The sequence below is a fragment of the Microcaecilia unicolor genome, chromosome 11 (assembly GCF_901765095.1).
Source record: "Microcaecilia unicolor chromosome 11, aMicUni1.1, whole genome shotgun sequence".
Taxonomy (NCBI): domain Eukaryota; kingdom Metazoa; phylum Chordata; class Amphibia; order Gymnophiona; family Siphonopidae; genus Microcaecilia; species Microcaecilia unicolor.
The window spans coordinates 194654847-194670564 of NC_044041.1; the positions used below are offsets into that span (position 1 = coordinate 194654847).

At 41.6% G+C, this 15718-nt stretch overlaps 1 protein-coding gene across 1 annotated transcript; it reads right to left on the reverse strand.

Annotated features, from left to right (window-relative positions):
• Positions 1-10453: 10453 nt before the first annotated feature.
• On the reverse strand, positions 10454-15718 carry HMGN2 (high mobility group nucleosomal binding domain 2). The gene is made up of 6 exons (XM_030219104.1): positions 15490-15718; positions 12956-13000; positions 12701-12730; positions 12564-12614; positions 11736-11831; positions 10454-11340 (listed from the first exon to the last, which is right to left on the reverse strand). The coding sequence occupies exons 1-6, from the start codon at positions 15502-15504 to the stop codon at positions 11305-11307; spliced, it is 273 nt and encodes a 90-aa protein (XP_030074964.1). The 5' UTR covers positions 15505-15718; the 3' UTR covers positions 10454-11304.

Genomic DNA, 15718 nt, shown 5'->3' on the forward strand with positions numbered 1-15718 from the left:
AGTACTCACCTCACAACATAACACAAACAACTTCTCCACCATAACCACACCAAACCTTTCTCTCCCCGTCTCAAATAATCTGAAAATTCTTAGAGTCACCATTGACCGAAACCTCACACTCGAAACCCACGTAAAGACCACAACGAAAAAGATGTTCCACTCCATGTGGAAACTCAAAAGAGTAAAACCTTTCTTCCCAAGATCCATCTTCTGTAACCTAGTACAGTCAATGGTACTAAGTCACCTGGATTATTGCAACGCACTGTACGCTGGCTGTAAAGAACAGACTATCAAGAAACTCCAAACAGCACAAAATACAGCCGCCAGACTCATATTTGGTAAAACAAAATATGAAAGTGTGAAACCCCTAAGAGAGAAACTCCACTGGCTCCCAATGAAGGAACGCATCATGTTCAAGATTTGCACAATTGTACACAAAATCATTCATGGAGACGCCCCGGCCTACATGCTAGACCTTGTAGACCTGCCCCCCAGAAATGCCAAAAGATCATTTTGCTAGTTTCTGAACCTACACTTCCCCAGCTGTAAAGGTCTAAAATACAAGCTAACTCATGCGACTACCTTCTCTTACATGAGCAACAAATGTGGAACGCACTACCAATGGACCTGAAAATGAATAACAGAATATTGAACTTCCGTAAATCTCTGAAGACGAATCTCTTCAACAAAGCTTACAAAGAGATCCCATAGCCTAACAATACCACTTCATCAAACTACCCTGTTCTGAAAGTCATCCTTCGATAACTATCTGCTTAGATCTCTTTTCCTATCTATATTCTTTTTGCACTACAAATTGTATTTCATATCCTGGAATGGCGTCGCCATAACAGGTCTCTGTAAGCCATATTGAGCCTACAAATAGGTGGGATAATGTGGGATACAAATGTAATAAATAAGTAAATAAATAAAATTATTTACCAGAGAGGTCTGTGATCCACAACCAGTTTGGGAACACATCTTAGTGCACCAGGATGAGAAGACAAAATACAGAAGGGCTGTTTCTGTATAGGCTGCTTCTACAGCTAGGCATTGTTTTTTTTGAATACTTTGGGGGCTAGTGAGATGCTACTCAGTATTGGTAGTGATGAAGCCCCAGAATGAATTGTGGAAACTTTCACTGCTTCAAATGGATGGGAATCTGCGTTTATGAAACCTTGAGACCTAGAAATGTAAACCATTCACTCTGGTGTAGGAGCTGAAAAATTTTTCTGCACCTTCCCCTACCACATCCACTGGAATGCAGTTTTTCCAACTCTAGTCCCAATCAATCTGTGCTAGATGCAGAAGTCAAAACCCCTCTATATGCGAGAGCAATAGAGAAAGTTCCAGCCTGCAAGAGGGGGGGAAAGGGAAATGGGACTTGATATACTACTACTTAACATTTCTAGAGCGCTACTAGGGTTACGCAGCGCTGTACAGTTTAACAAAGAAGGACAGTACCTGCTCAAAGGAGCTTACAATCTAAAGGACGAAATGTCAAGTTGGGGCAGTCAAGATTTCCTGAATAGAGGTGTAGTGGTTTGGTGCCGAAGGCGACATTGAAGAGGTGGGCTTTGAGCAAGGATTTGAAGATGGGCAGGGAGGGGGCCTGGTGTATGGGCTCAGGGAGTTTATTCCAAGCATGGGGTGAGGCAAGGCAGAAAGGGCGGAGCCTGGAGTTGGCGGTGGTGGAGAAGGGTACTGAGAGGAGGGATTTGTCTTGAGAGCGGAGGTTACGGGTAGGAACGTAAGGGGAGATGAGGGTAGAGAGGTAAGGCGGGGCTGCAGATCGAGTGCATTTGTAGGTAAGTAGGAGAAGCTTGAACTGTATGCGGTACCTGATCGGAAGCCAGTGATGTGACTTGAGGAGAGGGGTGATATGAGTATATCTGTCCAGGCGGAAGATAAGACGCGCAGCCGAGTTCTGAACGGACTGAAGGGGGGATAGATGGCTAAGTGGGAGGCCAGTGAGGAGTAGGTTGCAGTAGTCAAGGCGAGAGGTAATGAGAGTCTCCAGAATTCTCCACAACATTCTAAATAAGGTCTCACCAGTCTTATACTTTTTCTTACTGGCCATTCCACTCAAGCATCCTTCTAGCTTTCGCCATCACCTTTTCTACCTGTTTGACCACTTTAAATTTTTTTTTAAATACTTTTATGTATGCATTTTCAATATTACATTCATATTCATACAAATGCAAGAAATTAAGAATATTACAATAAATGCTATTTCAATTACTAAAATTAAAGAAAGATTTACCTTCTACATTGACCACACTTTTGGAGGCAAAATATAGGAAATTTTGTAATGAAAAAGAAAAAATATAATGTCAGAGAGGGGAGCACAGTATGCTCGCTAGAGGTATTAGCAAACAAGTATCCTGAGTGAAGATTTAAGTAGGAACACCATCCTTCTCTTTAGATATTATGTATTCCTGCATTTTCTTTGGGTCAAGAAATATATAATTTACATTATTGATGGATACAAGGCACCTGCAAGGATATTTTAACAAATATGTAACACGTAAGGCGAGTATTCTAGGTTTTAAAGCCATGAACTCTCATCTTCTTTTTTGTGTCTTTGTTTAAATCAGGAAATATTTGAATCCTTTCACCAAAGAACGTAGCATTCATATGTCTGAAATATAATCAAAAAATATTGTTCCTGTCTGGTTCAAATGCAAATGATACTAGGAGAGTTGTTCTCTATGTTACCACTTCTAATGAGCTTTCCAAGAATTCAGTAATATTAAGTTAGGTTGAGGTTCCAAGGCCTGAGTTTTAATCCCAGTTATATACTGAGCTCTCACGATAGGTGGAAAACCTTCCGTCGGAACCAATAGTACTTCTCCAAAATACTTCTTTAACATATCAATTGCAGGAATTAAAGGTGCTTTTGGGAAGTTTAGAAACCTTAAATTATTTCTCTTCCCTTGGTTATCAAGATATTCTAGTTGCCCTTGGGAGGCGGGGATAGTGCTAGGCAGACTTATACGGTCTGTGCCAGAGCCGGTGGTGGGAGGTGGGGCTGGTGGTTGGGAGGTGGGGATAGTGCTGGGTAGACTTATATGGTCTGTGCCCTGAAGAGCATAGGTACAAATCAAAGTAGGGTATACACAAAAAGTAGCACACATGAGTTGTCTTGTTGGGCGGACTGGATGGACCGTGCAGGTCTTTTTCTGCCATCATCTACTATGTTACTATGTTAATCACTGATTCTGTTAAGCCTTGCACAATCTTAATATCTCCACTTAATTGATCTATTTTATTTTCATTTACTTGAACTGTCAGACAAGAGCTCCTGAGATTGTTTTAATTCAGAGAAATCATCTTTAATAGATTTTTTTTACTTGAATAAGGGTTGTGTTCATACCTTGAATAGCATCCCACAGGCTTTCCATTGTTATCACTGCTGGCTTTTTAAATACCCCGGTTTCCAAAGGTGCAGTTCCCAGCTTAGAAAGAGATGTGAGGTTATTTACCTTCACATTTCCCTTTGATGGCATTTCTGGGGTTGATGTGGCAGCAGAACCTCCTCTTGCTGCTCGAAGGCTCAACTATTCTGTCGGCGTCTCTTACTGCAACACTGCTGCCAACAAGCTGCATCCGGGTCTCGGAGGAGCTGAGAGCGTGGGCGGACTCAGCGAAGCCGCTTCTATGCTTTGATCCAGCTGACTACCGTCGGACCCAACCAACGCGGGTATCTGTGACCCCTGCTTCTGGACTCCAAATTCTTTCAGTGTCAGTTGTTGGGGAGCGGGATTTTCAGGCTTAGAGGAGGTCTGTATCCCGATCTTCCCTTTCCTCTTCCCCATGATATATCTGGGGTTTGAGGATTGCTTCCTCGAAAAAGTTTGCTGGAGGTCTGGAGCTCACAAACACTCAACCTCTCTGGACGCCATCTTGCCTCGACCACTTTAAAATCATAACATACAATCCCACCCAAGTCCTGTTCCTCTTTTGTGCACAAAAGATCTTCACCCCAATGCATGACCCTGCATTTTTCAGCATTAAATCTTAGCTGATAAATTCCAGGCCATTCCTCCAGCGTTGCTAAATCCTTCATGTTATCCACACTGTCATGGGTGTCTATTAGAGAGCTGCATGGAAACAGGGTTAGCGGGGATTCCCAAGGAAGTGTAGTGCCAGACCAGCCTACCTATCCTTGTTATAATAGCACTAAAAAAAAGGGATATGGTGGATAGCATTGAAATCCCCATAAGCATTGAGAGGGGAAGTTATAAACATGGGATACTGTTAAGTTGGGTCATTTTACCACAAGCAGGGTTATTTTAGCACAGGGGACAGGCAGGAATTGAGGAGACTCCAGTGGCGATGGGTGGAATTTCTATCTCCTTGCAGCTCTCTAGTGTCTACCCTATTGCAGATTTTGGTATCATCCGTAAAGAGGCAAACCTTACCAGCCAGCCCTTCAGCAATATTGCTTACAAAAATGTTAAAAAGAACTGTCCCAAGAACTAAACCTTGTGGCATACCACTGGTAACATCCTTTTCCTCACCTTCCACTCAACGAGTTCCTAACCCAGTCAGTCACTTTAGGTCCCTTACCTAGGGCACTCAGAGGCATATTTTCAAAGCACTTAGGCTAAGTGCTTTGAAAATATGCCTCTCAGTCATCTATGCAGAACCTTGTCAAAAGCGTTGCTAAAATCCAAATACACCACATCTAGTGCTGTCCCTTGATCTAACTCTTTGGTCACCCAAAGAAATTAATCAGAAACCATGGTGCCTCTGGTCCTGTAATCCATTGGATTCCAGAAACTTTACTATTCTGCTTTAAAAGTGGTTCCATTAATTTACTTACCACAGACACTTACCGGCCCGTAGTTCCCAACCTCTTCCACTTTTGTGGAGGGGGACTAAATCTGCTCTTCTGCAGTCCTCTGGGCTACTCCTGACTCTAGAGAAGCATTGAAAAGATCAGCCAGCAGAGCTGCTACAATTTCCCTAAGTTCCTTCGGTACCCTCGGATGTATGCCATCCAGCCCTATCACTTTGTCCACCTTTAGTTTAGCCAGCAACTCACAAACATACTCCTCTGAAAATCATTCAGGGACTACCATCCCTCCATTTCTATTTGCCTTCTGTAGTCCTGCTCCTGGCCCTTCAGCTGTGAACATAGAACAGAAATATTTAAGGAATTCTGCCGTATCTTTATCAGCTTCTACATATTCCTCCTCTCTACCTTTGAGTCTCAGTGCCACTTTTGTGCTTCCTCCTATCACTAAAATATATTTAAAAATGTCCTCCCCCCTTTTTACTATATTACCTTACTTTTTTTTCCATTTCAACTTTGCTTTCCCGACTACTCTACCAACTTCTCTTAGCTTTTCCAGATATTGTCATCTGTCTTTCTGCAATCTTTTGTAGTTTATAAAGGCTAACCTCCTTTTCCTTACCTTTTTGGATATTACTTTTGAGAACCAAAGTAGCCTCTGTTTCCTCTTACTTTTATTTACTTTACAAAAACATTTGTTGCCCTTAACAATAACTCCTTTCAGTTTTGCCCACTTTTTCTAATTTCTTCCAGATGTTCCCATCCAGACAATTCCTTGAGGTAATTCCCCATCTGCATGGTTAGTTTTGTGTTTTTTTTTTTTTTAAGTAACACAACATAGTAGGTGACCTGTACAGTCCATCCAGTATGCCCTACAAGATAAACTCATATGTGCTACTTTATATGTATACCTGACCGTAGAAGTCTGCCCAGCACTAGCCCCACCTCCCAACCACTAGTGTGCACACTTCCATTTACACATTTTAAAAATTTTGAAGAACGCATTGGTATCCGATTCAAGGTTTGGAATCATTTACAGATAATATAATAATAGTTTACAAACATGAAAGAAATTTGAGAGATTTACTTGTACCATCAGCTTAATCACAAGATAGAGCTGAGATGAGAAGATAACCAATTGGTCATTTTCACCTTCTCCCACTACTCCAACCAGAGTTACACCTAATCACACTGACCACCCTTCAACATCTTCTGTCCTTCTGTGACTGTTCTCTTGTGCTTGACTGCTTAAATATTTTAAATTTAAATGCTTTACTTTTTGTCTATTAGATTGTAAGCTCTTTGAGCAGGGACTGTCTTTCTTTTGTGTTTGTACAGCGCTGCGTACACTTTGTAGCGCTCTAGAAATGTTAAATAGTAGTAGTAGTAGTAGTAGTGTGGAAATTGTTCAGAAAAACTAAAGTATTCATGACACCATCTTCTGGGAAACAAGTGTTTTTGAAAAACGTTTCCAACTGTAAGATTTATTTATTAAATTTGTATCCCACATTTTCCCACCTATTTGCAGGCTCAATGTGGCTTACATAGTACTGTAATGGCGTTCGCCATCTCCGGTAAAGAAACAAATACAAAGTGATGTTGTGGTCGAATAGGGTTCATGTGTTATAGACACATTGGGGGAATCATAGGAAGAGTTATGCAATGTTCACTACAAGCTTTGGTTTCGTTGTGTTGCAGGGTTTAGGTACTTAGGTAGGATCGGTGGGGTATGCCTTTTTGACCAAGTTGGTTTTTAGCGATTTCCAGAAGTTTAAGTGGTCGTATGTTGTTTTCACGGCTTTTGGTAATGCATTCTACAATTGTGTGCTTATGTAGGAGAAGCTGGATGCATAAGTTGATTTGTATTTGAGTCCTTTGCAGCTTGGGTAGTGAAGATTTAAATATGTTCATGTTGATCCGATTGTGTTTCTGGATGGTAGGTCTATGAAGTCTGTCATGTATCCCAGGGTTTCGCCGTAGATGCCAGATGATCGCCTACTCTGACATCATAAACGCTCTCCCCATTAGTAAGCACTAAGTCCAGTATGGCCCCATCCTCGGTTCCATTAACTACTGGAATAGTTCCCCCTGTAGAGAATCTCCATTCTTCTAAAACAAACTTCCCCTTGCACAGCTATATTTTGGATGTCTTCAATTAAATCTGTCCATTTCTTCTCTCTGAGAGGCCTGTACATCGCACTAGTGTAAATACATTTGCCATTCCCGCTTTCCAGATTGACCCATGGTGCCTCTTCCTTACGCTATAGGTTCAGCACTTGTGTGGCTTTAATATTATATTTAAGATATAATGCCGCTTCCTCTCCTTTTCTTCTTACCCTCTTTCCTGAATAGTAGAGAGGTGTGGTAGCCGTGTTAGTCTACTCTTAAAGGTTATCAATAGAAATCAAACAAAATAAAACAAGGAAAAGAAAATAAGATATCTTTTTTTTATTGGACATAACTTAATACATTTCTTGATTAGCTTTCGAAGGTTGCTCTTCTTCGTCTTTTCCATGTTTTATTTTGTTTGATTTCTATTGATAACCTCTTTCCTGAACAAATTGTAGCCCGGTGTAGCTATATCCTAGTCATGGTTCTGTGATTGCCATTGAATCCAAATCAACCTCTTCCCCTCACAGCCTCAAGATCTAAAACTTTTATTTCCCATACTTTGGGCATTAGTATATTCTGCTTTCCAGATGTTGCCCTGTTTTCACCATTTGTATACAGGTATTTAATGCTACACCTTTCAGTATGGTGAGATGCTGAAGAGGGAATGGATTCGACTGGAACTGGGCATGGAGGACTGCTGATGAAGTTTAGCTTGTAGCCTTGAGAAATTATTTATAGAACCCAGTTAGTTATCTGTCATAATGGCTTGGGAAAAAAGTGCAAGAGCCTTTTACCCATACAGAGATAATCAAAAGGAAGATGCGGCTGCTGGTAGTTCTTGTAATTTACATTCTTGGGTATTTTTTCTGTGGATAGACCTGCTGGAGCTGTGCTTGTAATTTGCATTATTGGGTAAAACTGCTGGAAATATTGACATCTTCTATGTTATTGGTGATTTTACTTTGAGCGAGTACCTGATGCCTGAAGCTGCCAAGGAATGATCCTTAACTCACAATACCACAACCCCTACTGTGTCTGAGACCTGCTGGTCTTAGGCAAGTTGTTCTTTGAGCTGTAATGGCCACTGCTGCTGTTCTCATGTTAAATAGATGAGATGGGAAGTAAAATAGAAAGCATTAAATTCTTCAGTTGCCATAGCTTGGTGTGTTGGAAGTGTAGTAGTTGTAGGTGATGTGCTACACTTTCTAGGTTATTATAGGGCTTTGATATACTTCCCCCTCCCCCAACCTGTGGAATCTAAAAAATCTGTTGTCCTTCCCTGGAGGAATTCGTACATTGGATCTTGTGACTGTACTTAAGGGCTGCCTCAGATTCCACAGGCTATATGACCTGACACAGGGAAGACTTTATAGTGCAACTCTCAGAACTTGAGTGCCAGTGGATTGTTGGAAGATATTTTCCTTAGTTTAAGCCATAGGTCCTGTAAAATGTTAAGAAAAAGAGTGATATCCTTGAAGTGCTGAGCAAGGCTGTAATCTGGATTTAAGTATCTTCTATTACCTTGAGTTTTAGATACACCCCAAGGCAAAGTTCTTATAAAGTATTTTTTTTAAATCAACTTCATATAGTTGTTTTACTTTGGAGATTTAAAGGTAATCAGCCTTAATGAGCATGAGGTTAGGAACATTGGGAAATGTACAGCGAGGTAGTAGTAGTAGAGGTGACTCAGATGATTGGGAGGGACTTGGTGAGGCCAGTGTCCTGTAATTGGATTGTCTTCAGGGGCAGGGTGGTGGGGTAAGACTGGAGGGAGGTTAGCACAAGACTGGGGGGGGGGAGAAAGACAGGGTTCCTCAAAAGAGCCCTGAATTGTGGCTTAGTAGAAATAAGTATTACCGGACTCAACTGGTCAAGACACAGGCAACTGTTACAGGAGGCAATGCCAAGTTAAGGGCATAAAATAAAGGATGTGAAAAGTACTGATTTGATATAAAACCATTAGTTTGAACTTGCAATTTCAAGCTGAGATGCAGAGACAATGCTCTTCCCAGATATACAGCCAAGTAGTGTATTCCATGTGTAGACATTTTGGTAAGTCAATGCTGGGTTCCAAATTGGAGTTCTGTAGTATAGTACATGCACATTTCTCTCACACAGTCATCGTGAAGATCCTGAAAACTGGACTGGCTTGAGAACCCTTGCCATAGAGCAAAGTTTCCTCAAGTCTGGTCCTGAAGCACCCCTTGCCAGTCAGGGCCCCAGGACATCCACAACAAATGAACCTGATCTGCACATGCTGCCTCCATTGTATGCAACCCTGTAGAGCCCGCTTGAGGACCCATTTGATCAAGACAAAAACTGACCACAAATATGGCATGGTTGGGGTTGTAGAACAGAGATGGTTACCAGTTTATTTGAGCACATTTGATGACCCAGAGTTATGAACATTGTTGCACTCTGCTGTAGATTTGGGAAGTGTATTATCAACCATTTCAGTTTGACACTCTAGGCTGATGACCTATTTATTACATCATACGCCTGGCAGTTTTTGTTTTTTTAAATAAAAGGAACACATTAGAAGAGTATTTTTGCACCTCATATTCTACTTAAGTGTTTTCTATATTGTTTAGTTTCACTGCCTGCACAAGTCTAATATACATGCTGATGCTTTTCTCCCCAAAATGGCTTTCTTCCAGTAGCCTCAGCTGTTACTCATTACAGACTGCATGCATGCCTTTCTTTTATCAAGGGAGTTACAATTTATGGAAGTCTTCAACCCTTTCAGACTTGTGCACTTTTTTTTTCTTACAGGAAGGACGTTTGATCACACTACTGCATTTTATTACACTTGCTTCCCGTTCAGTTAAATCCCTTTTTGAGATTTTGAATTTTAGGCAAAGTATTTAGAGAGCCCTTGTACCTTTCAGCATTACTTACTCCATATACCATCTCCCCCCACCCCCCATTGTCAGGAAGGCAGCAAGCTTTGAATGATTGCCCTTGATTAGCATAGTATGTTTTTAAGAACCATACTGTCACTCAGCTCTAGAATACAGGACCAACTTGAGCCAGTGTGTTTTGGGTGGGGTGGGGAACAGCACCCCCCCCCCCCCCCCAGCTGAATTTTAGTCCCACTTACCACCATTTTACAATAGCTGTAGTACATTCCAACCAGATCCAGGCCGCACTTTCCTACTTCTCCTGCCCTTTAGTGGAAAACTGAGAAGTAGCAATTGGATGTATTGCCTGCATGTCAATATGCTTGTGGTTCTCAGTCTCCATAAATTAGACTGGTCCATCCAACGATCACACAGTTGCTAGTTCCAAAAGTTGCAACCATCAGCCTTTATGTAAAACAGGTTGGAGTGATGTACTGGTAGTTACTTCAGAATCGGAATTCTGGTAACTTCGTATCAGCAACTAAAGACCTATGATTCTTGCTTACTAAGCCAAACTTGTTATACTACCATCAGAGCAATCCATGTCTCTCCTTCCAGGGACTCCCTTATGCACATGTCATGCATATTGAAAGGCTTTAAGTAAACTTTAGATACAATTACAAAGTAAAATAAAAAAAACAAAGCCAACAGCATCCAGCTTTATTTAAAGACACTCTCCATAAACAATCATGGCAATTCAGGCAGGACATGGGTTACAATTTGCAACATTTTAAAAGAACTTTCAACTCCCTCTCCCCATGGACTACCAAAAACATAATTACTATAAAACCCAATAAAAATAAATTTCATTTTATACTTTTCAACAGGGAAGTTTAGAGTAAGGGTGGACACTTTCACATTTAGTATGTTGTTTAACAACTGTTCACAAGCCTACCCTGACTGAGGAAAACATTTAAAACTGCAGGACTTAAAATCCCAAAATGCCAATATAAAAAATGAAAACTTCATGCCCCCCCCAAGCCATGCCATCTAACAGCTGCTGGGAACTAGAACTCAGATGCAAGTTACATTAGCACCAATGTGGGATCTTTAGACCCACCTGACACCAAGGGTGTTAATGTTGTAATGTATCCATAAAATAGCTGCCCATTTCAAATGCTTAGAAATATTGTTTGATGGGAGTCTAGGAATGAAAGATACAAGGTGTAAAACTGCAGTTTTAAAAATTAATCCCCATGGCGCTGGGTGGGTCAGGATCAGCGAGTGCTGTAGTAGGTCTGGAAAACCAGCATCCCCTATTCTTCCTGGTCACAAATAACTGGTCTGGAAAAAAACCACACTTTACTCAAAGCTGAGAAAGAATGGATGACAATTAGCCCCTCCCACACCCTCCCCAAAAACAAAGCATTCTGTGTGCTAACATAGCTTAAAAAAAAGTAAAACAAATTTTGCATTTTTATAAAACTTGATAAAAAATAGTATTTCAAACTGTACAGTCACCAGAAGTACACAGTTATCAAAAATTCACACAATTTACTTTGCATCTCCAGCATCTTCAGCTTTCTGTGCCTGCAAAAGAAAAGCAGTCAAACTTGTAATATAGAAAATTGTGGAACATATACTTGGACTTGCAAAACAAATATATATAAATTAAAAGGCCTTATAGACTGCAGACCTCTATGTCCATAGTATCTAGGTCATAGTGGGAAAGCACGGGCTACAAATGTAACAAAAATAAAAAAACTGGTATTCATCGTATAGACCATAAATAAAAGGTATTTAGGGAATGTGATATCCCAGTCTGCTTCTGTAAGATTAACTGTATTCTGTTGCAGATATTTACATAAAAAGCATTTAAATATTTGGAAAATACTTTAAGCAATGCAATGCCACTTAATATAGGCGTAATTTAAAATGCCTTTAAGATCATCTGCCCAGCCCCATGGTACTTTCTGGATACTTACCTGATCTGATTTAGCCTCCCCATTTTCTGAAGGATTGTTTCCTTCTTTGCCAGAATCAGCCTTCCCTTTTTTGCCTTTGGGTAACTTATCAGCTTTCTATAGAGTTGAAAAAAAAAATGAAAACGCTGTGATCAAGTTACCTGAATTATGGTTCTTAACCACCTATAAACATCCTGCTTCTTCCACTGTTATGGAGTGGTCTAATAGTACAGCAGGCTTTGATCCTGGCAACCTGGGTTCAATTCCCACTGTAGCTCCTTGTGACCTTGGGCAAGTCACCCCAGGTACAAAACAGATTGTGATCCTCTAGAGACAGAGAAAAGTACCATGCTGCTCCTCAGGTGTGCCGCAGGAGTTGGGCCAGAATGGAGCAAGTTTTCTTGGCTCTAGCAGTCTGACAGGGAGCAGCTCTTCATACAGCCTGCTCACTGCAACCCTGGAGCCTTCTCTCCAATGCAACTTCCTCTTTCCACAAAGGTGGGAAGCATCAGAAGGCTCTGGGATTGGCATGAGCAAGCTGTATGAAATAGCTGCTTGCTACCACGGAAAAGAAAACTTGAGATGCCTGGTCAGAGAGGGAACAGGAGGGAAAGATGCTAGACTATTTTTGTGGCCATGGGGGAAGAAAAGGTAAGCACTAGACTAATTTGAGGGTGGGAGGGGAAGGTGGTCAAATGCTGGACCATACGTGGGAGGGGAAAATAAAATGCTGGACCACGTGTGGGGGTGTGCCTTGAGATGAAAAAGTGTTGAAAATCTGTTTTAAGTGAATAGTTAAAATGAGCACCACTTAACTACACACTTAAGGAAAGCCAGTTAGTTACTTACTTTTGGAGCTGCCTTTTTAGGTTTAGGCTCAGGCTTGGGTGGAGCAGGTTTCTAAATGAAAAAGGAAAATTTTAGCCAAGTTTCACTATAATAAAGACATTACATCTTGAAGGATGTATCTAAATTTAAACACTTACAGCTGATAACCTTGCAGATCTCCTCTGTGGCTGTAAAAAACAAACAAAAAAACCCCTTAAGTAAAAAGGTAAACTTCCACCATTATAGTTTTGAGAAATTGTGTTTCACACTGGTGATTTGGCATGCAGTACAAAATGTCAAAATCTACATGTCCACAATTTCTCATTCAAGCCTTGAAAGCCTATCAGCACCAATCAAGCTCAAATGTGTTGGTACCATAACTGAGTTTGAAACAAAAGGGGTTATTTGCTCACCTCGTCTTTAGTTTTTGCTTTGTCAGCCTTGGCATCTCCTTCAGCCTGTAGTAGGAAAAGTGAGAATTATCCAACCAGTTTGTATTCATTACATCCAGTAAGGTTTAAAACTAGATCTCAGGTTGTACACAAAATATCAATACATCTTCCTATGTAGAAATGGTGTTGGTGGAAAAGGATAGTTGGCTGGTATCGAAGCCCTATTTTAAATTATGCTCGTTTGATAATCACATCAGAAAGGGTAGTATTGTACAACATACATCATCCTACTTTAGGATTATATACAAACGTTTAGTGCTGCACTTGTGTTCCTTGGGACTAATAGGTCTTAATTTTCCACTTTAAAAAAGTGATTACTCAATAAAGCTATCAATAGAAATCAAACAAAATAAAACATGGAAAAGAAAATAAGATGCTACCTTTTTTTATTGGACATAACTTAATACATTTCTTGATTAGCTTTCGAAACCTAATCAAGAAATGTATTAAGTTATGTCCAATAAAAAAGGTAGCATCTTATTTTCTTTTCCAGGTTTTATTTTGATTTCTATTGATAACCTTAAGAGTGGACTAACACGGCTACCACACTCCTCAATAAAGCTAGATAAGGGAGCATGCTGATTGATGCTCAAATTAGAACACCAATAGTTTAACAAGTGGGCTGCAAGGAAACGTCAAATATTTAGATGCCTGGTTTTTTTGTGTGCAAAAAGTCTTAACTTAGCAAAGCCCTTTTCAGTTAATTCCAACTCGGTTTTAACCTATATTACCGCTGTGGCTCACTCATTGGAACTGACTTTTGAAACACAAAAGCACGTTAGAAGCGTTTCAGCTCTGCAAGAAACGCCTAGGCCTTTAAACTACATTAAAATCAGGCTGTTTTTCTCAACTCACATTCCAGGGGCGTCCAACACAGTCAAGTCCTGACGCGCTCAAAGCAGTATCTGTTTATCACTACCCAGATTTTACCCAAAAGACGCGGCAGTGACGGCTCCCCTCCCCCTCCTACAATTATACAACTAAGCCATACCACCTTTCGTTACAAGGCGTTCATCTTTGCCCGCCCAGCCGAGATAGGGTTACCGCACCTCCCCCTAGAGGAAACCCCAGCATGCAATCGACTAACCACACGCCAAATCAGGCCCAACAGTTCGTACAGCTGTTGAAAACCCCACCCCCTCCCCCCACCATCGCTCTAAAGCCTCCTCCCCCTCCTTCTCTAGCTTACAAAGAAGCCCTCGCGCGTGCCTTTACTTCCCCCCCCCCCCCCCCCCAGGACGGCGGGTGACGCCGCGGTGCACAAGCGCGCAGCAACGCCGCGCGACGGAAGCGCGCGCGCGCACTGACTGAATCCGGCACGTGAACAGCAAGGCAACGTAGAGAGGCCGACGCGCGAAAGAAGGGGGGGGGGGGGGAGACAGACAAGACCCGCAAAAAAAAAAAAAAAAAAAAAAAAAAAAACCCTCCAGACGACCGTTGACGGTTAGCCCCGCCCCTTAAAAAGCCAAATCGCGCTGGGCGGGAAAGCTCTCTCCCGCGCTTTTCCTTTTCAAAATTTTTTTTTTTTATTTCGAAATACGCACACAAAGAGAAGAGGCTACTAGAGAACCCATTAAATGTTAAATGTTTTTTTTTTTTTTTTTTAACTTCGGATAGTCGGGAATAGAAAAAACACCCCACCATCTCTTCTTCATCATATACATATATATATATATATATATATCTCGTTTCTTCTCCCACCCACCCCCTCGCGCTCAAGGGCTGATGCCGGGCGCGCGCGCACGGGTACTACAAGAAGCCCCAAATCCGCCCGCCAAAATAAAATGGCGCAAGCTCGACATAGTGCGCTAACGCCGCTCATTTGTGGCGCACCTTTAACCCGCTCTCACTTTTTTTTTTTCCACCTCAAACCCCCCCTCTCTCCCCACTTAACTACAGACCCTGTCCCGCGCGCCCGGGAAAAAAAAAATCGGCCCAACACGTTGCGAGGCGGAAATACGGCAAAAGACGCCAGTCACTCGCCGCCATCATGGCTTCTAGCAGACACCAATATGGCCCCTCGGACGAGACTGAACACCCCGCAGATATATTTCACGCGTTCACCAAACCACACGGGACATGAAAAAAAATAAAAGTACATATGCTAAAATTAGCGCCCAAACAAGCAGCTTAATACGTAGGCATCACTGTAAAAAATAAAGGAAAACCCCCCCCCCCCCCCGAAGGAGCCCCATATTTCGTTCTCTTCAGCTCCTTCTACCCCCCCCAAAATCCTTATTTGCCTTTTTATTTTCTAATCAAACCATAAACATTAAACTACCCGTTTCTTGTTTTTTTTTTTAAGTCGTTCTATTAAAACTATAAACAATGGCGGCGAAACGCTTGGAGGCAAAAAAAAACAAAACCGGATCGGATCCAAAAGGAGAAGCGTTTGGCAACGAACGCTAATAAAAACGAAATCGTTCTCAACATTGCAATCAATAACACCACCACCAATAAAAGGTGAAATAAAAAACATTGCGCGCCACTGGTACCTTTCTCTTGGGCATGGCGGCGCTGCTGGTCGTAGGTCTGGTGCGCGCGGGGGGGGGGTGTGAGCGAGATCGGCGGCGCTGCTGCTGCTCCTCCTGCTGCACCTACTGCCTGCTTTCGGCGGACTTTTGTGACTAAAAAAAAAAATAATTTGAATTCGGGTGTTTATAAAGTTTTTATAGAAATGAAGATTCAAACCGGTTAGGACCAGATTTTAACATCCTGCGCCCG